The sequence below is a fragment of the Scyliorhinus torazame genome, chromosome 16 (assembly GCF_047496885.1).
Source record: "Scyliorhinus torazame isolate Kashiwa2021f chromosome 16, sScyTor2.1, whole genome shotgun sequence".
Lineage (NCBI taxonomy): Eukaryota > Metazoa > Chordata > Chondrichthyes > Carcharhiniformes > Scyliorhinidae > Scyliorhinus > Scyliorhinus torazame.
The window spans coordinates 39,644,929-39,669,870 of NC_092722.1; the positions used below are offsets into that span (position 1 = coordinate 39,644,929).

Below are 24,942 nucleotides of genomic sequence, written 5' to 3' on the forward strand. Positions count from 1 at the left end.
TCTTGCAACAGACTGCCTCACATCTACTGCAATGCTTTGAGGATGGGGAAAATGTCAGTGGATGTGCAATTTCAATGAAATTCAATATAAAACAAAAGTAATGCACACTGGTACAGAATTTATTTAATTAAAACATGAGGTGGGTAAACCTATTTTGGTGCAGATACCAAATACAAACTATCCACGTGCGTTATCTACTGCCAAAGGCGAAAGAAAACATTAGTGTGGAACAAGTGTCTATTTACTGCTTTGTAAATGAGTGAAAGCATTATTAAGCTGAACTTTTCTATAAGAGAGACAGAATGACAAATTATACTATCTCTCCATGTCCATCTAGAGCTCTCGCAGTTCAGTTCTGGGTTATACAGGACCAGAATAAAAACAAAACTCACTTCCCAGTAAAGCTTCACACGACCATTTAATGCTAAAATTTTACAAAATATTATCGCAGGGAAATGCTTTCCAAGAAGCTGTTTCATTGTAGAGAGCACACAAAGTATCTTATGTTTGGTGTAACTATTTACTTATCCCTCTTTAAAAAATGAAAAAAAGCACAACTCAGTTTAATAGATTTGTTTTTATTTCTATGAATCATTTTTATTACAGTCTAAAAAAATGAAACATAAGTATATGTACAGTATTCACCATGATCAATGTGACTAACACCACATCTCTGCCTTTCCAACTAGTTATTCAAGTACCAATAATTGGCCAGCTTCACTGGCACTTGGTCAGTTTGCACTACTTGGTAGGAGTTTCATTCAAACTGAAACATCAATAAAAACATTCTATAAACTCAAAATATGAATGGCAAATAGCCTAGGGCTGATAATTTCTTTAAAGATTGCCATTAACCCAATACAGAAACTTGGCATCTGGTGTGTTTACTGATGTTCAAAAGATGTAATGTTTCACAGTTAGTGTTACTGATGTTAAGAGCATAGTACGGATAGGGCAGGGGAGTGGGCTTGGGTGGAGTGCTCCTTCAGAGGGTCGGTGCAGACTCGATGGGCCAAATGGACTCCTTCTGCACTGTAGAGGTTCTATTCTATGTAATGGGATCTTTCGTTTCATAGATCCACTAGTCTGGCTTTGTACTGCCATTATTCAGTGCCAGAGGCTGAAATATAGAATAGTGCAGGGAAAATATCTGATGCAGAGCAAGTTGACAATATAAACATGCAGCACCATAAGATGCTACACAAGGGATAAGCAATACGATTTAGGACCCACTTAAATATTGTGCTGAAATAAAATATACGCCATAAACCAACAAATATTTAATTTGGTAATGGAGCGGGAGCATTTAAATGAATAGATTCTCAAATTTCATTTTATCTTGCACGGTTTGAAAATTCTCTCCCATGAACCAAATGTTTAAAATTGATTCGAGTATATTTAACACTCGACAGAATCTAGAAGCATGTGATGGTAAATGTTTCATACTTATAATTCTTCAGTTCTCTGTGCAGTTCATCACAACCACTTGTCTATCAAATCTATGAATGTCAGTTCATGGTTAAAAAGCCACATGCATTTGGGAAGCAAGTTAGAATACTGATGTCTAGGAATTCAGTTTACCGGTCTAATGATCATGAAACCCCTACCAAGCATTCTCAATCTCATTAGTCCTTCAAATTTTCAAACATTGCAAGTCAATCCACTTACCAGTTAACCACACTCTTGAAATCTGTACAATCACCAAAGACATGCATGCTCTCTCGCTCAGATACATACACACACACACACGTAGGGAATGCATAACATATAATACAAGTAGTAACCCACAGCTGTACTACAAAATTTTCCAAAAGGACCATACTAAGAGTTTGTGTCCCGATGATGAAAGTAAAAGGCTGGATGCACATTATTTGACACAGGATAGCATCCATGAGATCAGGAGGCAAAACCTGAAGTACTATCATCAGAAAATGAATTACTATTTGCTTTATACCTTTGGGCTACAGTCACACAGCTGTCAAGCAAACAGCAGTACAATCAGGCTATGCAGGCAGCATGTCAAGAGGCACCAGATTTACAAATCGAAAATTCCTTGCTTCGATCACCATAAATATTCACATGACTGCTTAGCAGAAAGGTACTTAATAACCAATAGTAAAAATGGTTTTAAAAAAAATTAAGAAAGTTTATAAAATATCCTTTGTGTAACAAAAACATGAGAAAACTTTACAATAGTTTATAAACTTGCAAATTCTAGCTGCCACGTGGACAAGATCACAAAAATAGGAGATAAATTCAGGTTTATAAAAAATCTTCAGCCAAGATATAAAGGTACATTTAGTGCTGATCACCACCTGTCTCCATGCCATCCAGAACTGCAGCCCAAGGGTCTAATGAATTATTTACTGTATTGTTTTAATTATCATAGTCAACATTTTTACAACTTCCAATAGCTTGAGGCTGAAGTAATTGTACACATCACTATGGCCAGATCTTAATCACAGCCCTCATTGCAATATGTGCAAACACAATGTATAACCAATGATGCATACATTGAATCTTTTAATTTACTACACCTTAAAGGAAACAACCATTACAGTTAATTTCCGTATCAAACAAACATTGACCAAAATGGGAAACGCTGCACTTGAAAATTGCTTTACCCAATAAAAGATGAACAAGTTAGTGTATTTGCCCCCCGAATCATTTCATAAAAGATGATTGCACAAATTTTCAGGCTTTGATAATTCAATCCAGTACAGCTATGTCCCTAGTGTATGTTGTCAAGGATACCTGGTTGCACAACTGTCTTGTACTGCAACTCATTTTTTGACTATTTTGTGTCAATTACATTTGAACAAGGCACCCACTCCTGCATGCACACAGTCACACTTACACATAGAAATCAACCTTGTTCTAAATACAATGTTCTACAGAGAAACAGTTAGTGAAACCGTCAGTAAATTCAAACTTCACAGCTGTACAGTTCAATGCATTGGAACACTCGCAGCTTATTCATAAAATGTACATTTTCTGACCTTTCCATCCCACACCCTACTCCAATGTTTAAAGAACATGGAGCATTTATGAAATAAGCAGTAAAAGCATAAACTTAACGGATTTTGGATGTTCAAATAATTTTCTCTCTCTTAAATACAAGTTAAATTTAATTCCTAACTACATATGTATAATATTCTACTCATGCCTGGAGAATGGGACAGGGCTGTTTCTCCTACTCTCCCTCAGTAGGTCTGCAAACATAACGGAATGTCAGGATTGATGAGGCTGCCTTAGTTTTACACTGTACAATGAACTGCTCTCAAATCTGTCCTAGATATAGAGACCATGTTTATGCTGTGGTAAAAGATCTACAATTTAATTTGAAATCTGTTACAGGGGCTTCCATTTTAAAGCTTTCAGTGTAGTGGGGAGTCATAGTGTTGGTTTCACTTAACAGTTTTGTTATTGTGCTAAAACTGAACCAATAAATTCATCCTACATTTCATGTATCATGGAAATAATATTTACTAGGTAAAATAATCCTTATTGATCAGACTGAGGCAAATGCCAAAATTCTGCAATAATATTTCTGTTCATCTCTAAAAGCTGGAAAGAAGAGAAACTGTGGACAGAAAGTATCAAATCTCTTCCCTCACCTATATAAAAACATATACATTCCATTCTAGAAATATTGGTTAGGGATATTAATGAGAGTCAATTAAACTAGTACAACTGAGTAAATCTGCCAGCCTGTTAGTCGACATTCACTCAGTGTTTTGCATGAGAACACAGTTTGTACATCGTGTATACAGTACTCATCTATCAAAGATGCAGAAATATCTGTGGCACTGATCTCTGAATTCAGAGATCCTATTGTAGCAAAGGTCTACGGCTGAAGGAATTCATGTCTGAAGAAGTTTCTCATTATGTGCATGGCTCAAGAATCACAGGTTTGTTGAAAAAAATTTATATTTTCTTACTACAACGGTACAGGGCATTGGTGAGACCACAACTAGAATACTGCATGCAGTTTTGGTCACCTCACTTGCATTGCGGGCAGCTCAGCAAGGCTGATTGCAGGGGTGAAGAGTCGAGTAGGGTGACCTCTCCTGGAATTTAGGATAACAAGAGGTGATTTTACTGAAACATAAAATTCTGACGAGGCTCGACAGGGTAGATGCTGAGAGGATGTCTCTCCGTGGGGAAATCTAGAACAAAGTTTCAAAATTAGGTGTCTCCCATTTAAACAGAGACAAGGAGGAATTTCTTCAGTGTTCGGTATTCTCTCCCCCAGTGAGCAGTGGAGACTGGGTCACTGAATATATTCAAGATTGAGTTAGACAGATTTTTGATTGACAAATGACAAATGACCTACTGCTATTACTTATGTTCTCTCTTACCCCCATTACTAGTTGATTCATATAAACAAAAACAAAACCTTATTTTACATTTTAGATGTTTACTGTAAATATCTCAGCTAGCTGTAGATCGTACATTTTCTAACAAGTCGTCCAGTTAGCTTCCCTTGTGGATATTTGACATGTTTTGCTCTGACCAGGACACAACATGTGCATAACCACTATATTAACACCAGCCATTTAAAAAAAAAAATCAGCAAATTCTTAAATTTACTGAAGCAGAGCACCAACAAAAACATAACACTTCCCCCCCCATACCATTTTAAAATACTTTCAAGCTTTGAACCGCCTCCTCCCACACCCCTCACATGAAGGGGGTTAAGCACTCAATGCAATTATATGACATCTTTATTCAACATGCAGTCTTCATCCTCTTGCATATCCATGAGTTAGATTGCAAACTATATTACCCTGAGAATAAGCAGATTTTCCCCACAATAATGGATCTCTCAATTGAGTGTACGTTCCAATGATGGACTTGTGCTACCAGTCACCTGTTGACATTGAACGCCAGCAAGCTCCTCACTCATTTAGTCAACTTATCCAAAAGCTCGTCACAAAAACAACTACTACTATCTCACTGGTGACAGTCCATATCACTTCAAACACAGCTCATGAGCCAATTACTGGAAACGTTGGTGAATATGTTGCACACTTGACAATTCATTCTTCTTCCCTCAAAATGGTAAGGGAGTTAGTTACATCTTATTCAAGAAATGCCCTAACCACTCAACAAAGTTTACACAACATTGGATTTACAGAGTAACCGGGAGCTCCTTTGAAAGAATGTCAAGGCTAATCCTTTCCAAGTGTTTGGGGTGGGTGGCTGGTAAGAAAGAGTATGAAAGTTCATATTTAGTGCTATTAGAATGTTCTGTTTGCCACAGAAATTTCTCAATTTCAAAAGCATAGGTGTGTATAATTTTTATTTTTCATCTCAATCGTAACACTTATGAAGGCCAGGCCTTCTGCTGGGTGACAGAAGTGCAGTCAAAGTGGTTTCTGGCACTTCACCCACATGGTTATTCTTCATGTGCAAGCATAAATAGCAAACTTTGAATACGAGGCCCGATTTTGTCCTTTTGCTATTGTTCACAAACATTTCCATTGAAGTAAATCCCCATGCCCCTCCACCAGCCCAGGCACAGTAAGGTCAGAAACAGCATCCCCAATAGGAAGTGTATTGGGATTACATGGCTCAGTGACAGAACATGTGGTGCTTTCACAGTCATCAGAGAACAGCATGCAAAACAATTTGAGCATCTGCTTTGAGAAATTTAGTAAACAGTTTAAGCGATGCATAATGAGCCATGTCTGTGCTTTATCCTTGAATTCAGTGCTCCATAGAAATATTTCCAGGGATTTTCAAGTCATTGACTTTAAAGCCAGCAGCAGCTGGAACAGAGTCAATCAGAATACTGCGTGAAAATTTTTAATTAACGTAGATAAAATTTTGGGTTTTCATGCAAAGTAACCTTGTCTTAAAAAATGCAGAAAGATTCATAGAAAATAGATGGGAACGTTCACAAGCCATCTTAAATGTTATAAGCCAATGTGCTCACAGATATTAAAAAGGTGGAAGAAGATGCTGTGAGCCTTTTAACCAAACCCTCAGACAGAGTCAATTTTAATTATTTTAGTTCAAAGTCCCTTGAATTATTGCCAACACAACATTCCATGTTGGATAACTGGAACCCCCAACAGGAATTAATTACTTTTAACCGAGGTCAGGGTCGTTTCCAAGTGCAAAATACTCTGAAAGCAGAATTGCGTACAATGCTCTTTTAAATTTGCTCACATCAACAGGCTGTCCTGTAAGTAATGGTGCAAAAAGAGTGCCCGCCTCTGCTAGACTGCCTTTGCATTGATGGGAACCACATTATTTAGAGAACACTTCGGAGTGACACAAACAGCTCAATTTTGAGCAATCAGAGGGTTCTTCCTTGCAGAATCTGCACCATTTAAAGTCAATTTCTGCAGGAAACACAACCAAACTGTGAGACATGTGAATATTGATTCTGTGGCCAAATCTGCCCAGGATTTCTGGTTATCTCAATGCAATATAGGTTTTCAATATGGCAAAAAAAGTGGCAGTTTTTAAAAACACTATTTAATGGTTTTAAGTTTAGTTTACTATATTTGGCTTCTGATTCCCTTGCACTGTTAATTTTACAATTATAGCTAACACTTTAACATCTCGCTGCTTTACTTAGCTTTTCATCAAATGAAATGAGACAGCTAGGACTCACTTGACAGGTGGCTTTTTGTTTAAAGTTCCAGCATTAACAACAGTATGATCATGGCCAATGCAGCAACAAAAATAGAGTTTTTCTGTTTAAAATAACAATATTGAATATCCTAATCTGTTTATGGTGTCTGTGAGCTTCATGCTCGTTTACTGATCCATTAACTGTTAAAGTTAACACAATCAGTAATGTGCATACAAACTCACTGACAATTATAAATAAATGAGGAAATATACTGAAATGTTTAAAACTAAAACTTAGCACTGATGCTGTGCCCATCATTCTGGGAGATACACTTTGTTAACACAGACACCACTTTTTATAATAGAGGCTCTGCATAGTTTGAGAGGCTGCTACTGGCTTCTAAAAAGTAAATGGAGCACAGATCAATCCCCATACATGACACACCTTGCAGATTTCACCTGTCCAGCAACACCCAGCATATAAACGTATTCTGATCTGAATCATGTCAAATGACAAAATGTTTAAAATTCTTACTGATTTACAGTTAATCCCAGAAATTTTAATTTTGCACACTCCGCTGGTTAAACCAGATCAAACGTTTCTGCAAAACCATCTGTTGAAAGAGCCGAGATCATCCCAACACATTTCACATCTTTCAGGCTTTGGCAATGATGCTAAGTCTGGAGAGTCAGGATGCTAGCCTCAATGGGACAAATAGCCTTCATCTTTCTTGGACTATTGTAATATAGCATTAGTACAAGTAAAATCAAAAATTGAAATGGGGTAGGGGGCAACAAGCAGTGGCAACAAATCAAAACATTTACAACACACATCAACTTGGGTCACCCATGAGTCAAAATAACTTCTGTATCTAAGGGCTAGAATACATATTTTATTTATTGCCCCACTATTTCTGTTATGTCTGGGATTGTTTACATGCAATTACAATTCTGAGAAAAACTGTACTTTGTCAATAACATCAACAAAGTGAAGATTTCTTCAACGTTACAATTAAATCTTGAGCTTAGAAGAATATCTAATTCACCTTCAAATGCAACGAATGTTAATGATCACATCCTCTCAGTAAGCATCTATACCCATTAACCTACCGGAGGCAACCTCATGTGCCAAATTCTAAGTGACTAACCATCCAAGTTCTTTGATATTTTAATGATTAGATTTTCTCTCAAATTACTTTCGACTAAAGTTTGTTTATTTTCTAATTAGTATTTGAATGTCACAGCTCCAAGATACTTGTGGGAGGGAAAGGAAGAGATAGGAATTGAAATCTTGGCTTGTCATTTTTTGGTACATGCTGAAATTTAATTTTGAACTGAAGTTCTCCATTCCCTTCATTAGGACCAGCTAAACAGCTGCTTGTGAATTACTAAATGCTCCAGAATAAAAATCTGCATTTTGCACACCAGTTCAAACTATTCTCACCAAAATTCCCCAAAAATATTTAAATCCTTTGAAGTGGACACCAGCTTTAGCAAATAACACTGCTGTCACAGCAGATAATAAGTAAGGAATGTATGAAACAGCTATTCTAAGGAAGCAGAAAATAGTGTGGAGGCGCAGTTCATTGATATTGATACCAAATGCAGCATGTTCCTGACTTCAACCAGAGTACCACGGGAATATGTCAAGCAGAGGCCGAGCATTTCCTAACAGGAACTGATAAAGGGTCTTCGCCGTAACATTAACCAGTCTTTCCTTTTCTGATATTGACTATTCATTTTGCCGAGGCAATGCCTTTTAACTAAGCAACTGAAATCGTATTATTGTGTTATTGAAGTAAGTTTTATCAGTACCTAACTGCAACCCCTGGCCCCAGTGACTTTGAGGCTGCATAACCCATTGCCCAGGAGTGAGTTAATGGCTATAACGTCATTCAGGGTTATTTAACAAACCCAAATTTGATATAATTTATTCCCATATTAACCACTAAGTGTCTTGTCCATCAATTATTTTACCCTTTTATCCACAGTTCAGCAAGGAAAGCTGCCCTGTTTGTTGTACCTGTTCGTAGAGGTTTCTCAACCTCACTCACTCACTCAATAGTTTCATTTCAGTGTTTATGAGATTGTTCATGTTGTAGCCTGACTCAGGCAGTATAGTTTGCATGGACCTGGAAACAGTAGTGTCAGAATCCCTGACCTCCACTATTTCAGGGTCACTCTCACTAGAGCTTGATCCCACACTCATGGTGAACACACCCTCTGGGATGGCACTGACTGAAGCCCCCACCTCTGGCTCACTTGTTTCACTGGCACTCGAAACTACAGAAAGAAGCGACATCTTTCTGGTCAGTCTGCTTGGCAGCAACGACAGGGCGTAGTCCGCTATGATACCACTTACATCCAGATTGCAGGCTTTATCAAAGGCCCTGAAACCTACATTTGCATTGGCTTCACAAACTACAAAAGAACCGTCATCTTTCCTGAGCAGATCGATGCCACACACATCCATGCCCAAGATATTGGAGACCTGGATTGCCAGCTGTTTGCCCTGCTCACTCAGCTGATGCATCACACCAACACCTCCTGTGAAACAGAAAAAAAAACATCAGTTCAGAACTCTGGTTCAGGTCAATATTGGCCCCCAACATGCTGAAAATGGTGCTACTGAAGGCCAGGGGTAAGCACTTTGGCAGTTTCACACTAGAGATGGCTGCTACCAAGAATTTATATAAAACAAATATTACCTGCTCTTATCAAACCAACCTTGGAAGGTGTCCAGATCCTGGAAAGTGTCCAGATCTGGATGTGGGTTGGTATGGGTTTCTTTATCAGGAGTGTTGTGAAGAGAATTGAACACTAGATTTATGTTATAACCTGCCTACTTACGATTGGCTGGGGACTAATGACTATCCCACAATCCTATGGGAGTATGAACTTCCCCAATGAGGGGGGCGGAGAAACTCCTACTATAAATAAGCTGGCCAGTCCAGGAACCAGGAGGAAGGAGAAGGTAGCAAGGGAAGTTACTGCTACGGCTATGTATATATTGTTATAGTAAATAAACTTTATTATTTTGTATCCTTAAAACTCGTGCTGGATTCTTCGGGGCCCTTACAAAACTGGCGACGAAGGTAAAAGTGAATAGCTGTCTACACTGCTGAAGCCACCTCCCTGGATTTTTGTTGGATACAGGTTGGAAGTTGTTTTCTATTATACCATGCCTCTGTACGGACGTTTGGATGTTTTTGATGCTGCGCTGGAAAGCTGGAACCAGTACACACAACGGATGCGTTACTATTTCCGGGCAAACAATATCACTGAAAACGAGCGCCAGGTGGTCATATTGCTCACCGCCTGCGGGCCGCATACGTTTGGGGTGATTAGGAGCCTTATGTACCCAGCTGCGCCGGACACCAAAACGTTTGACGAACTTGTGAATATAGTGGGACAACACTTTAACCCAACCCCGTCCACGATAGTCCAGCGTTACCGGTTTAATACCGCTGAGAGGACCCCTGGAGAATCCCTTGCCGATTTTTTTTTTATCCAGGCTACGCGGGATTGCGGAATACTGTGACTATGGTGAGACCCTGTCAGAAATGTTACGCGACCGTTTGGTTTGCGGTATTAACAATGCAGCAACCCAGAGAAAGTTGTTAGCGGAGCCAACATTGACTTTTCAACAGGCAATACAAATAGTCTTGTCCCGAGAGAGCGCAGAGCGAGGAGTACAGGAGCTACAGGGAATGGAAGTGCATGCCTTGGGGCGCAACCCTTTCCGCCCAAAAACGTCCCCCTGCACTCCTGCGGTACCTTGGGCGAGGCAACGACCGGACCGACGCCAGTGGCCGTTGGACATTCCTCCCCGAAGGGAGCCTTCTCCAGAGCCAATGGATGAGGAGCCATGTCCGTGTCAGACTTGTAGGCGCCGACCCCGTCGCGGACGGCGGTCCTGGGGACGCAGAGGCGCCGTCGTTCCGACCGAAACTGGGACCAGCCCAAGGGCCGTAACTGGGACCAGCCCAGAGGCCATACCTTCCATGTGGATGAACCTGTGGCGACCACTCCTGAGGACGTGGAGACGGAGGACGACTGCCTGCAGCTGCATTGTGTGGCAGCTCCCCGTGTGGCCCCCATTAAGGTGACAGTACGGGTCAATGGCCACCCGCTGGAGATGGAGTTGGATACTGGCGCAGCGGTCTCCGTGATCGCCCAGAGGACATTCGACCGCATCAAGCAGGGTATACAGACCCTTACATTAACTGACTCACAGGCCAGGCTGGCCACCTACACGGGGGAACCACTGGACATTGCAGGAACTACAATGACCCCTGTTGTCTATGGATGCCAGGAGGGGCGTTTCCCACTTATGGTAGTGCGTGGCCATGGGCCCAGCCTGTTGGGTCGGAACTGGTTGCGCCATTTGCGGTTGCAATGGCAACACATCCTCCAAACAGTTTCTAGAGGGTTGACTGAGGTACTAGGACGATACCCAGAGGTATTCCAGCCGGGTTTGGGGAAAATAAAAGGGGGCGTACCCGTATCCAAGTTGAACCAGGAGCCACGCCGTGCTATTTCCGGGCGCGCCCAGTGCCTTACGCTTTGCTCGAGAAGGTAGAAGGGGAGCTCACTCGTTTGGAGAGTTTGGGTATTATCAGGCCCGTCCGTTTTGCTGACTGGGCAGCACCAATTGTACCAGTAATGAAGCCAGATGCCACAGTTCGCTTGTGTGGCGACTATAAACCTACAGTGAATACAGTTTCCCGACTCGATCGATACCCAATGCCTCGCATAGAGGATCTCTACGCGAAACTTGCAGGTGGACTCTCGTTCACAAAATTAGGTATGAGTCACGCCTACCTGTAGTTGGAGCTGGACCCTGCCTCCCGACCATATGTAACGATTAATACACACCGGGGCCTGTATGAATATACACAGTTGCCCTTTGGAGTATCCTCTGCCTGCGCAATTTTTCAACGTGTTCTGGAGGGCATTTTGAGAGGTTTACCACGTGTGGCTGTCTACCTAGATGACGTGTTGATTACAGGGACGTCGGAGCAAGAGCATTTGGAAAATCTGGAGGCTGTCCTTAGACGCCTTTCGGAGGCTGGAGTCCGTTTACGTCACAGTGCGTATTTCAGGCAAAAGAAGTAGTCTACCTAGGTTATCGGGTGGACCGCGAGGGTCTGCACCCCGTCGCAGAGGAGGTGCGTGCAATTCAACATGCCCCCACCCCGACTGACACTTCGCATCTTCGTTCTTTTCTCGGTCTCAAACTATTACGGGAAGTTCCTCCCCAATCTGGCAACTACGCTGGCCCCCTTGCACCTGCTGCTAAAGAAAAATCACACCTGGGTTTGGGGTCAGCCGCAAGAAACCGCTTTCCGGCAGGTAAAGCAACAATTGTCGTCGTCTGGGTTACTAACCCACTATGATCCTGGAAAGCCTTTACTCATCACATGTCATGCATCCCCATATGGTATTGGGGCCGTCCTGTCCCACACGATGGAGAACGGGGCCAAGCGACCGATAGCTTTCGCCTCCCGCACATTGACTGCAGCAGAGAAAAAGTACGCGCAGATCGAGGAGGGGGGCCTGGCAGTGGTTTTCGCGGTGAAACGCTTCCACCAGTATGTGTACGGCCGCCATTTCACTATCGTGACTGATCATAAGCCGCTGCTGGGACTCTTCAGAGAGGATAAGCCAATACCGCCCATTGCTTCTGCACGGATCCAGCACTGGGCTTTGTTGCTTGCTGCATATGAGTATTCTCTGGAGCACAAACCAGGTACGCAGATAGCAAATGCCGACGCACTGAGCCGATTGCCTTTATCGACCGGCCCCATGTCGACCCCCACGACCGGTGAGGTGGTTGCAACCCTAAATTTTATGGACACCTTGCCTGTCACGGCATCACAGATCCGTGAGTGGACCCAGATGGAGCCAGTCTTGTCAAAGGTTCGGCACATAGTCCTGTATGGTGGGCAGCATAGACAGCTCCCAGGCGAGTTGCGGGCATTTTCCTCCAAGCTATCAGAATTCAGCGTGGAAGACGGCATCCTCTTATGGGGGACGCGTGTGATTGTCCCGGAAAAAGGCCAGGAGCTGATATTATCAGACTTGCACAATGGGCATCCGGGCGTGACCAAGATGAAAATGTTGGCCCGGAGTTATGTCTGGTGGCCAGGCCTCGACACCGACATTGAGAAGGTGGCCCAAAACTGCTCCATTTGCCAGGAGCATCAGAAGCTTCCGCCGGCCGCGCCCCTACATCACTGGGAATGGCCAGGGCGGCCTTGGGCACGCTTACATGCAGATTTCACAGGCCCTTTTCAGGGATCCATGTTCCTTCTACTAATTGACGCCCAGTCCAAATGGCTGGAACTGCATAAGATGCAGGGGACAACGTCCTGCGCAACAATTGAAAAGATGTGTTTATCATTTAGTACGCATGGCCTCCCCGAGGTGCTGGTCACTGATAATGGCACTCCATTCACGAGTGAGGAGTTTGCTAGGTTTACAAAGATGAACGGCATCCGCCATATCCGCACTGCCCCTTACCACCCGGCTTCAAATGGGTTGGCAGAGCGTGCAGTGCAAACATTCAAAAGAGGCCTAAAGAAGCAGTCTTCCGGATCAATGGACACGAGACTGGCTCGCTTTTTGTTTACGTACAGGACCACCCCCCCATGCAGTGACTGGGGTAGCTCCCGCAGAACTCCTAATGGGCCGAAGACTTCGCACCCGCATTAGTATGGTCTTCCCGGACATTGGCGCAAAAGTACGCCGCACACAAGAACGGCAGGGACAGGGTTTGTCTCGGCATCGTCCGATTCGGCTGTTTGCGCCCGGTGACCCAGTATTCGTGCGGAACTTTGCTGGTGGTGCCCAATGGGTTCCTGGTGTAATCTTTCGCCAAACGGGCCCTATATCTTACCAAGTGCAAGCCCAGGGTCGTCTCCAGCGAAAACATGTAGACCACGTCCGGTCCAGAAGATCATCCCCTCAAAAGATTCCCCACCCCCGGAGCTCAGTTCAACAGCCGCAGAGACAAGGGAAGGTAGTCCTCAAAATCTTCCACTGGTGCCTCACTTGAAGCCTGCGCAGGTCGTTACGGGACCGAATGGAGATAGAGACGCTGACATGACGGAGGCAGCAGACTCTGACTCCGAGATGGAGACACAGGATGAATCAGAGGGGGAATCCTCGGGTCCACAGGCTCCGTCTCGTTATACGCCGCCTGATCCAGCGCCGCGTGCAAATGGCGTCCGGCCTACGGCCAAACGAGTTCGACACCTTCCTTCGCCAGGGTCTTCGGTGGATTCCTTGGACTTTGGGGGGGGGGGATGTTATAACCTGCCTACTTACGATTGGCTGGGGACTAATGACTATCCCACAATCCTATGGGAGTATGAACTTCCCCAATGAGGGGGGGCGGAGAAACTCCTAGTATAAATAAGCTGGCCAGTTCAGGAAGGAGAAGGTAGCAAGGGAAGTTACTGCTACTGTTATGTATATATTGTTATAGTAAATAAACGTTATTATGTTGTATCCTTAAAACTCGTGCTGGATTCTTCGTGGCCCTTACAAAAATTTATCAACAAACAGCCCCTCTTCAATTACCTTATGACAAGAATGTAAGTTAGTGATGAAACAACTGAAGAAATTAATGCCGAGGATGCTTCCCTGTAGAAATCTTGTTATAAGACCTCCGGTGACAGCCACGTGCTGATCGGTCGCACAACGTAGCTCCTGTTTGAAGGTTTTGGTTTTGGCCCTCTCTGCCCTATTAACAGGCTCTTTGGTCAGAAGGCTTGTGGGATAAATGGTGGGGAGTGAATTCTCCTCTGAAGCAGAATGGTGGCGGTTACTGCACCCAGCAGAGGACAAATAAGGCGACGGTGTTGGAGGTGGAGGGTCTGCATGACGCAGTTACTGTAGACATGGAAGAGATCTTCGCCCACCCCAATGCCAGTGGAACAATTAATAGGGATGATTAAAGTAGAACTTTGCAGCATCGGCTAGAGATGCAGGAGGATTGGTCGAGGGCGATTGAGGTAGCTGTGCCATGAAGCAGGTGGAGAAGCGCCTGGAGTTGCAAGATGCGATGATCCAAGAGGTGGAAAGGATGGTGACGACTACAGTGATTGGATTGTGGAGTTGGAGGGGGAGGTGGCAAAGTTGGATGAAAGCAAGGGTGGACGACCTGGAGATTCGGTCCAGGCCGAAGAGTCTGCGCATTGTAGACTGGCCAAAGGGGGTGGAAGGAATGGGTGCCATGGCCTGTGTATCGAAGAAGTTGGCGAAGCTGGTGAATGAGGGGGTCTGCAAGAAGACCTCTGAGGTGTGTCGGGCACATTGATTGCTAAGGCAGAGGCCAAGAGCAGGGAAGCCACCGAGGGCGGTGATAGTGAGGATGCACTGATTCCAGGTAAAGGAGCAGATTTTGAGGTGGGTGAGGGCAATGAGAGACTGTACTTGGGAGGGCCAGTGGATCTGAATATACAAGGCACACAACCCTCTATCTGTGTAGACAGTACCTTCGCCAAACATTTCGCATCAACATTTAATTGTGAAATCGGCCAGTATGACACACACTGTTTGGGGTCTCTGTCCTTCTTGAGGATGAATGAGATAGATGCCTGCAACAATGTGGGGGGTGGGGGGCTCACCCTTTTCCAGTGCCTCATTATACATCCCCACCAACAAGGGACCCAACAGCAACCCAAACTGCTTTTAGAACTACACGATAGTACAGTGGTTAGCACTGTTGCTTCACAGCGCCAGGGTCCCAAGTTCAATTCCCGGCTTAGGTCACTGTCTGTGGGGAGTCTGCACATTCTCCCTGTGTCTGCGTGGGTTTCCTCCGGGCGCTCCGGTGTCCTCCCACAAGTTCCGAAAAAGTGCCGTTAGGTAATTTAGACATTCTGAATTCTCCCTCCGTGTACCTGAACAGGCGCCGGAATGTGGTGTCTAGGGGGCTTTTCACAGTTACTTCATTGCAGTGTTAATGTAAGCCTACTTGTGACAATAAAGATTATTATTTTAAAAATCTCAGCTGGGAACCCATCTGGGACTGGGGCCTTCCCGGGCTGCAACGTCCCATCACCTCTCGTAGCCCCATTGGGGCCCCCAGCCCTTGCGCTCTTAGCTGCTCTACCCTCGGAAACGCCAACCTAACCAGAAAACATCTTCTTCCCTGGCCCCCTGGCGGGGGTTCTGACCAGTATAGCTTCCGATAAAAGGCGTTCAATACTCTGTTAATCACCTCTGGTTCTATTACCACTTTTCCCCCTTCATCCCTCAACCTACCAATCTCTCTCGCCGTCACCTGCTTCCTCAATTGGTGAGCAAGCATCCTGCTGGTTTTCTCTCAGTATTAATACACCATCCCTCTAGCCTTATGCAGTTGCCTCACCGCCTTCTCAATAGAAACAAGTCCAAACTCCATTTGGAGCCCTCGGTTGTTCCTTAAGCTGAGCCTCCACAAGCGACAGAGTATTTTCGATCTACTGTCAAAACTGCCTCCATCAGCCTGAACCTCTCTTCCCACTCCACCCTCTCCTTGTGCACACGGATCAAAATAAGCTCTCCCCTAATCACTGCTTTCAGTGCCTCTCACACCATTACGCCGGAAACCTAACCGGTGTTATTCTGGTCTACATAATTCTGAATGGCCCCTTCTATCCTCTCTCAGATCCCTTTATCAGCCAGAAGCTCCATATCCATTCTCCACTGGGGCCTCTGCGGGGGTGCCCTCTCCGCACTTCGATCCACCTAATGCTGCGTGTGGTCAGACACCATAATCGGTGAGTATTCAGATCCAACCACTCTCGTCAACAATGTCTTGTTCATGACAAAAATGTTGATCCGGGAATACCCCTTATGGACATGTGGAAAAAAAAAAAGAAAATTCCCTCACCCGTGGACTCTCTAAGCACCACGGATCCCACCCCACCCATATGCGCCATAAACCTAGACAGCTCCTTAGACATTGGCGACAGCTTCCTGGGTTGAGGATAACACTGGACTAATTCAGGGTCCCACACCATATTAAAGTCCCTCCCAAGGATCAACCTGTGTGTGTCCAAGTCCGGGACCCTCGCCAGAACCCAGCTCCTGAATTCCACAACCATTGGGGTATCTTCCAGCCTCCCACTCACCATCACAAATCCAACCCTCCGGGTCAACCACAATCTGCCCTGATGCGAAGGCCACCTTCTTTCTAATCAGCACTGTTACTCCTCTTGTTTTTCATGTCTAGTCCAGAGTGGAAAGACCTGACCCACCCAGCCTTTCCTTAGCCTCGTCTGACACCCTCACACGAGGGTGTCCACACTGACACCCTCGCACCCAACGCATCATAAACACACACTCTCACGACGCCATCAAACCCAAACCCAGAACAAACGACCCCCAACATGATAAAAGTAGGAAAGAGAATTAAAAAGGAAGAGGAAAACAAAGAAGCATCAGCCAAAATGGCAACGGCACGGTCCGACATTCTTTGATCCCATGATCACGCAAAACCCTGCTTGTTTCCTCCCGAGTATCCAAACAGAACCCCTGCTTCTGATAAGCAATCCAAAGTTGAGCTGGATACAATAACCCGAATTTCACCTTCCTTATGTAGGACCACTTTGATCCTGTTAAATCCGGCCCGTCGCTTAGCCAGCTCTGTGCCCCAATCAGGATAGATTCGGACCACATTCAACTCCCAGGAGCTCTTCTTTGTCTGCGTGGCCCAACGCAAAATTTTCTCCTTATCCAGGAATGTGTGTGGGCACACCACCATCGCTCTTGGCTGCTCACCCACCTTCGGCTTCTTCCTCAGTGCTCTCGGTCCACTTAGGAGGTCGGCCGAAGGCCCTCTCTCCCATTAACTTTTCCAGCATACGTGCAACATAATCTGTGGCCTGCAAGCCCTCAATTCTTTCCGGCAGCCCTCCCATATGGAGGTTTTGACATCTCTCATGGTTCTCGAGTTCATCTACCTCCTCCCATAGCTTCTTCTCTCTTTCTGCTATTAAACTGATCTCTGCCTCCAACGAAGCCAGCCACAAACTCCTCCATCTTTTTGCGTCGGCAATTGAACCTTTGGCCATTGCCCGAAGAGCTTCTGATAGGTGCAGAGGAATAGGGAGGGGGTCGAACACAGGGTGACCTTGAATGCTGATGACCATCTCCTATATATGACGGATATGATCCCCAAAATGGGGGATATCATGGCGCTGTTGAAGCGATTTGGGCCTTTTCTGGGTACAGGTTTAATTGGGAGAAAAGAGTGCTTCCCGGTTACTCAGCCAGGTGGCTTACAGGTTCCTATTTCAGATAATTAGGTGTACAGGAGGCTCAGGATTGGGCCTGGCTGAGGAAACTGAATTTTACGAGTCTGGTGAGCAGGGTTAAACGGAACTTGCAGAGGTAGGATAGCCTCCCTGTGTCTTTGGCTGGCAGAATTCAGTCAGTAAAAATGAACATTTTGGCGCGGTTTTTATTTCAGTATTTGCCAGTTTTCTTGCCAAAATCCTTCTTTGGGGGAGTGGAGAGATTGATTTTGACATTTACATGGGTGGGAAAGGTAGCTAGGATTTGGAAGACGATACTTCAAAGGGACCGGCAGGCGGCTGGGGTTGTCAAGTCTGATATATTATTGGGTGGCAAATGCTGAGAAGGTGCTGAAATGGTGGGGAGATCCTGAGATTGTATGGGCGCAGATGGAGTTGGGTTCGGTAGGAGATCAGGCTAAGGGCGTTAGCGACGGCTCTGTTACCCTTCTCTCCAGGGAAGTACTCAGGGAATCCGGTGGTGGCTGCCACATAGAAGCTATGTTCAAAGATGTGCATGTTAAGTGGATTGGCCATGTTAAATTGCCCTTAGCATCCAGAAAGGTTAGGTTGGGTTACGGGGATAGGGTGGAGGTGTGGACTTAAGTGCGGGGCTCTTTCAAGGGAGAGGTTCGGAGTTGATGGGCTGAATGGCCTCCTTCTGCACTGTAAATTCTATGATTCTATGGAGTCAATTCCGGCAGCACTTTAAATTGGAGGCAGTATGGAAGTTAGTGCCAGTTTGCCGGAACCACATTTCAAGCAGTAAGGCTGGACGCTAGATTTAAGGGATGGGAGGAGAAGGGGGTGGCCGCCTTGAAGGATTTGTTTTTGGAGGGTTGATTCGTGAGCTTGGAGGAGTTGGCGGAGAAAGTTGGACTTTCACGGGCTGAAACATTTAGATATTTGCAAGTGGGTAACTTTGCGCAGAAGGCTTTTCCGACATTTGCAGTGGTGCCGCCTTCCTCGCTGTTCGAGTGTTTTTTTCACTGGCAGAGATGGAGGGATTTATGGGAAACTCATGGCGCAGGAGCCAGTATCTTTGGGGAGGGGGAGTCAAGGCCAAATGGGAGGAGGGGTTGGAGTCCGAGTCTGGACGAGCAGGTGTGGTGTGCATAGAGTGAACGCAATGTCATGTGTGAGGCTCGGGCTGATAAAGTTGAAGGTAGTACAAAGGGCCCATTTGACCAAATCTAAGATGAGTAGGCGGTTTGAGGGAGTCAGGGATGAGGATGAGCATTGCGGGAGAGGGCATGTTCTGATCATGTCTTAAGCTTGCGGGGCTCTGGGCCTCCTTTTCTTTAGCACCATGTTGGCGATCCTGCAAATCAAACTGGAGCCTGGTCCCCTCGGGACCATATTTGGGGTGTCGGTGCTGCCTGAGCTGCAGACTGGGGCGGGGCCGATGTTCTGGCCTACACCTCGCTGATCTAGGTGGGAATTGAATCCAATCAAATCGGTAAGGCAGTTCCTTTTAAATTTCAGGAGTTAAATTAATTTAAATTAATCTAGGATTGTGCAGTGTAGGTTAACAAGGGCTGCCCCACCCACTCACATAACTGGTTGGCAGTTAAGTGTCAGTCACTTTAATCGAAAAGCAGGTGGGGGAGCGGAGTCAACTCAGGCCAATTTAAAAAGAACAACTTGTAACTCACTCCCATTGAGTTCTCCCAGTGAGCCAGAGAAGACACGGCCAGAGTGAGACAGCAGAGCGAGTTTGGGAATTTGAATCTAGGTAGGAATTCAAAATTGGGTGGGGAGGTGGTGCTTTTTATCCCTGGTAAGTGACTGGTAAGGTGTTTTTCTTTTCATTGTCTAATTTATTTATTTTTTCTTTAGTTTTTTGGAATTGTAGTTGTATAAGTTAACCTAAGGTTTAAGACATGGCAGGAGATCTCAGACCCGTGACATGCTCCTCGTGTGCGATGTGGGAGCTCAGGGACACGTCCACTGTCCCTGGCTCCTTCACGTGCAAGAAGTGTGTCCAGTTGCAGCTCCTGTAAGACCGCTTGACGGCTCTGGAGCTGCGGATGAACTCACTTAGGAGCATCCGCGATGCTGAGGACGTCGCGGACAGCACGTTTAGCGAGTTGGTCACACCGCAGGTAAAAGGTACTGAGGGAGATAGAAAATGGGTGACAGAGGTAAAAAAGCCAACATAAGTGTACTTTACTTGAATGCTCGTAGTATTCGGAATAAGGTAAATGAGTTGATGGCACAAATCATCGTGAATGACTATGATTTAGTGGCCATTACTGAAACATGGTTAAAGGATGGTCACGACTGGGAGTTAAATATCCGAGGATATCAAACTATTCGGAAGGACAGAGTGGATGGTAAGGGAGGTGGTGTAGCTCTGTTATTTAAGGATGACATCGGGGCAATAGTAATGGATGACATCGGTGCTATCGAGGATAAGGTTGAATCCATTTGGGTGGAAATCAGGACTAGGAAGGCGAAAAAGACAAAGAAATAACAGATGCATGTAGAAATGGTACAGCAATTATCATGGGGGATTTTAATTTACATGTCGATTGGTTTAACCAGGTCGGTCAAGGCAGCCTTGAGGAGGAGTTTATAGAATTTATCCGCGATAGTTTCCTCGAACAGTATGTAATGGAACCTACGAGGGAACAAGCGGTCATAGAGCTGGTCCTGTGTCATGAGACAGGATTGATTCATGATCTCATAGTTAGGGATCCTCTCGGAAGGAGCGATCACAATATGGTGGAATTTAAAATACAGATGGAGGGTGAGAAGGTAAAATCAAGCACGAGTGTTTTGTGCTTAAACAAAGGAGATTACAATGGGATAAGAGAAGAGCTAGCTAAGGTAGACTGGGAGCAAAGACTTTATGGTGAAACAGTTGAGGAACAGTGGAGAAAATTCCAAGCGATTTTTCACAGTGCTCAGAAAAGGTTTATACCAACAAAAATGAAGGACGGTAGAAAGAGGGAAAATCGACCGTGGATATCTAAGGAAATAAGGGAGAATATCAAATTGAAGGATAAAGCATACAAAGTGGCAAAGATTAGTGGGAGACTAGAGGACTGGGAAATCTTTAGGGGGCAACAGAAAGCTACTAAAAAAAGCTATAAAGAAGAGTAAGATAGATTATGAGAGTAAACTTGCTCAGAATATAAAAACAGATAGTAAGGGGGCAGCACGGTAGCCTTGTCGATAGCACAATTGCTTCACAGCTCCAGGGTCCCAGGTTCGATTCCGGCTTGGGTCACTGTCTGTGCGGAGTCCGCACATCCTCCCAGTGTGCGCGTGAGTTTCCTCCGGGTGCTCCGGTTTCCTCCCACAGTCCAAAGATGTGCAGGTTAGGTGGATTGGCCATGCTAAATTACCCTTAGTGTCCAAAATTGCCCTTAGTGTTGGGTGGGGTTACTGGGTTATGGTGATAGGGTGGCGGTGTTGACCTTGGGTAGGGTGCTCTTTCCAAGAGCCAGTGCAGACTCGATGGGCCGAATGGCCTCCTGTAAATTCTATGAAAAGTTTCTACAAATATAGAAAACAAAAAAGAGTGGCGAAGGTAAATATTGGTCCTTTCGAGGGTGTGAAGGGAGATTTAATAATGGGAGATGAGAAAATGGTTGAGGAACTGAACAGGTTTTTTGCATCGGTCTTCACAGTGGAAGACACAAATAACATGTCAGTGACTGATAGAAATGAGGCTATGACAGGTGAGGACCTTGAGAGGATTGTTATCACTAAGGAGGTAGTGATGGGCAAGCTAATGGGGCTAAAGGTAGACAAGTCTCCTGGCCCTGATGGAATGCATCCCAGAGTGCTAAAAGAGATGGCCAGGGAAATTGCAAATGCACTAGTGCTAATTTACCAAAATTCACTAGACTCGGGGGTGGTCCCGGCGGATTGGAAATTAGCAAATGTGACACCACTGTTTAAAAAAAGGAGGGAGGCAGAAAGCGGCTAATTATAGGCCAGTGAGCTTAACTTCAGTACTAGGGAAGATGCTGGAATCTATCATCAAGGAAGAAATAGCGAGGCATCTGGATGGAAATTGTCCCATTGAGCAGACACAGCATGGGTTCATAAAGGGCAGGTCGTGCCTAACTAATTTAGTGGAATTTTTTGAGGACATTACCAGTGCGGTAGATAATGGGGAGCCAATGGATGTGGTATATCTGGATTTCCAGAAAGCCTTTGACAAGGTGCCACACAAAGGGTTGCTGCATAAGATAAAGATGCATGGCATTAAGGGGAAAGTAGTAGCATGGATAGAGGATTGGTTCATTAATAGAAAGCAAAGAGTGGGGATTAATGGGTGTTTCTCTGGTTGGCAATCAGTAGCTAGTGGTGTCCCTCAGGGATCAGTGTTGGGTTCACAATTTACATAGATGATTTGGAGTTGGGGACCAAGTGCAATGTGTCCAAGTTTGCAGACGACACTAAGATAAGTGGTAAAGCAAAAAGTGCAGAGGATACTGGAAGTCTGCAGAGGGATTTGGATAGGCTAAGTGAATGGGCTAGGGTCTGGCAGATGGAATACAATGTTGACAAATGTGAGGTTACCCATTTTGGTAGGAATAACAGCAAAAGGGATTATTATTTAAATGATAAAATATTAAAACATGCTGCTGTGCAGAGAGACCTGGGTGTGCTAGTGCATGAGTCGCAAAAAGTTGCTTTACAGGTGCAACAGGTGATTAAGAAGGCAAATGGTATTTTGTCCTTCATTGCTAGAGGGATGGAGTTTTTTTTTAATAAATATTTTATTGAAAATTTTTGGTCAACCAACACAGTACATTGTGCATCCTTTACACAACATTATAACAATACAGATAACAATGACCTTTTTTATATAAACAAAAAACAAAATAAATAAATATTAAATAACAAAAATTAAAACTAGCCCTAATTGGCAACTGCCTTGTCACAGGCTACACACCCCCCCCCCCCCCCATCCCTCCCCCTCCCCCAAATCCTGGGCTGCTGCTGCTGCCTTCTTTTTCCCCCCTCTATCTTTCCGCAAGATATTCGACGAACGGTTGCCACCGCCTGGTGAACCCTTGAGCCGACCCCCTTAGGACGAACTTAATCCGCTCTAGCTTTATGAACCCCGCCATGTCATTTATCCAGGTCTCCACCCCTGGGGGCTTGGCTTCTTTCCACATTAGCAATATCCTACGCCGGGCTACTAGGGACGCAAAGGCCAAAACATCGGCCTCTCTCGCCTCCTGCACTCCCGGCTCTTGTGCAACCCCAAATATAGCCAACCCCCAGCTTGGTTCGACCCGGACTCCTACTACTTTTGAAAGCGCCTTTGTCACCCCCACCCAAAACCCCTGTAGTACCGGGCATGACCAAAACATATGGGTATGATTCGCTGGGCTTCTCGAGCACCTCGCACACCTATCCTCCACCCCAAAAAATTTACTGAGCCGTGTTCCAGTCATATGTGCCCTGTGTAATACCTTAAACTGAATCAGGCTTAGCCTGGCACACGAGGACGACGAGTTTACCCTGCTTAGGGCATCTGCCCACAGCCCCTCCTTGATCTCCTCCCCCAGCTCTTCTTCCCATTTCCCTTTTAGTTCGTCCAGCATAGTCTCCCCTTCGTCCCTCATTTCCCTATATATATCCGACACCTTACCATCCCCCACCCATTTCTTTGAGATCACTCTGTCCTGCACCTCTTGTGTCGGGAGCTGCGGGAATTCCCTCACCTGTTGCCTCGCAAAAGCCCTCAATTGCATGTACCTGAATGCATTCCCTTGGGGCAACCCATATTTCTCGGTCAGCGCTCCCAGACTTGCGAACTTCCCATCCACAAACAGATCTTTCAGTTGCGTTATTCCTACTCTTTGCCACATTCCATATCCCCCATCCATTCCCCCCGGGGCAAACCTATGGTTGTTTCTTATCGGGGACCCCCCCAATGCTCCGGTCTTTCCCCTATGTCGTCTCCACTGCCCCCAAATCTTCAGTGTAGCTACCACCACCGGGCTCGTGGTGTAGTTCCTCGGTGAGAACGGCAATGGGGCTGTCACCATAGCCTGCAGGCTGGTCCCCCTACAGGACGCCCTCTCTAATCTCTTCCACGCCGCTCCCTCCTCCTCTCCCATCCACTTACTCACCATTGAAATATTAGCGGCCCAATAGTACTCACTTAGGCTCGGTAGTGCCAGCCCCCCCCTATCCCTACTACGCTGTAAGAATCCCTTCCTCACTCTCGGAGTCTTCCCGGCCCAAACAAAACCCATGATGCTCTTTTCTATCCTTTTAAAAAAAGCCTTCGTGATCACCACCGGGAGGCACTGAAACACAAAGAGGAATCTCGGGAGGACCACCATCTTAACCGCCTGCACCCTCCCTGCCATTGACAGTGCTACCATATCCCATCTCTTGAAATCTTCCTCCATCTGTTCCACCAACCGCGTTAAATTTAGCCTGTGCAATGTGCCCCAATTCTTAGCTATCTGGATCCCCAGGTAACGAAAGTCTCTTGTTACCTTCCTCAACGGTAGGTCTTCTATTTCTCTACTCTGCTCCCCTGGATGCACCACAAACAGCTCACTCTTTCCCATGTTCAATTTATACCCTGAAAAATCCCCAAACTCCCCAAGTATCTGCATTATTTCTGGCATCCCCTCCGCCGGATCCGCCACATATAGTAGCAAATCATCCGCATATAAAGATACCCGGTGTTCTTCTCCTCCCCTAAGTATTCCCCTCCATCTCTTGGAACCCCTCAGCGCTATCGCCAGGGGCTCAATCGCCAGTGCAAACAGTAATGGGGACAGAGGACATCCCTGCCTTGTCCCTCTATGGAGCTGAAAATATGCCGATCCCCGTCCATTCGTGACCACACTCGCCACTGGGGCCCTATACAATAGCTGCACCCATCTAACATACCCCTCTCCAAAACCAAATCTCCTCAACACCTCCCACAAATAATCCCATTCCACTCTATCAAATGCTTTCTCGGCATCCATCGCCACTACTATCTCCGTTTCTCCCTCTGGTGGGGCCATCATCATTACCCCTAACAACCTCCGTATATTCGTGTTCAGCTGTCTCCCCTTCACAAACCCAG

At 45.4% G+C, this 24,942-nt stretch overlaps 2 protein-coding genes across 3 annotated transcripts in view; one reads left to right on the top strand and one right to left on the bottom strand.

Moving 5' to 3' along the window:
• The window catches only part of zmynd12 (zinc finger, MYND-type containing 12), a 111,567-nt gene that overhangs the window by 71,896 nt on the left and 14,729 nt on the right, over nucleotides 1–24,942 (top strand). The window lies entirely within an intron of this gene.
• The window catches only part of rimkla (ribosomal modification protein rimK-like family member A), a 57,546-nt gene continuing 33,162 nt past the window's right edge, over nucleotides 559–24,942 (bottom strand). For both annotated transcript variants that reach the window (XM_072478364.1, XM_072478363.1), the window contains exon 5: nucleotides 559–9,135. In XM_072478364.1, coding sequence (XP_072334465.1) covers nucleotides 8,639–9,135 — 497 coding nt within the window. In that variant the 3' untranslated portion in view covers nucleotides 559–8,638. The remainder of the gene's footprint in view (nucleotides 9,136–24,942) is intronic.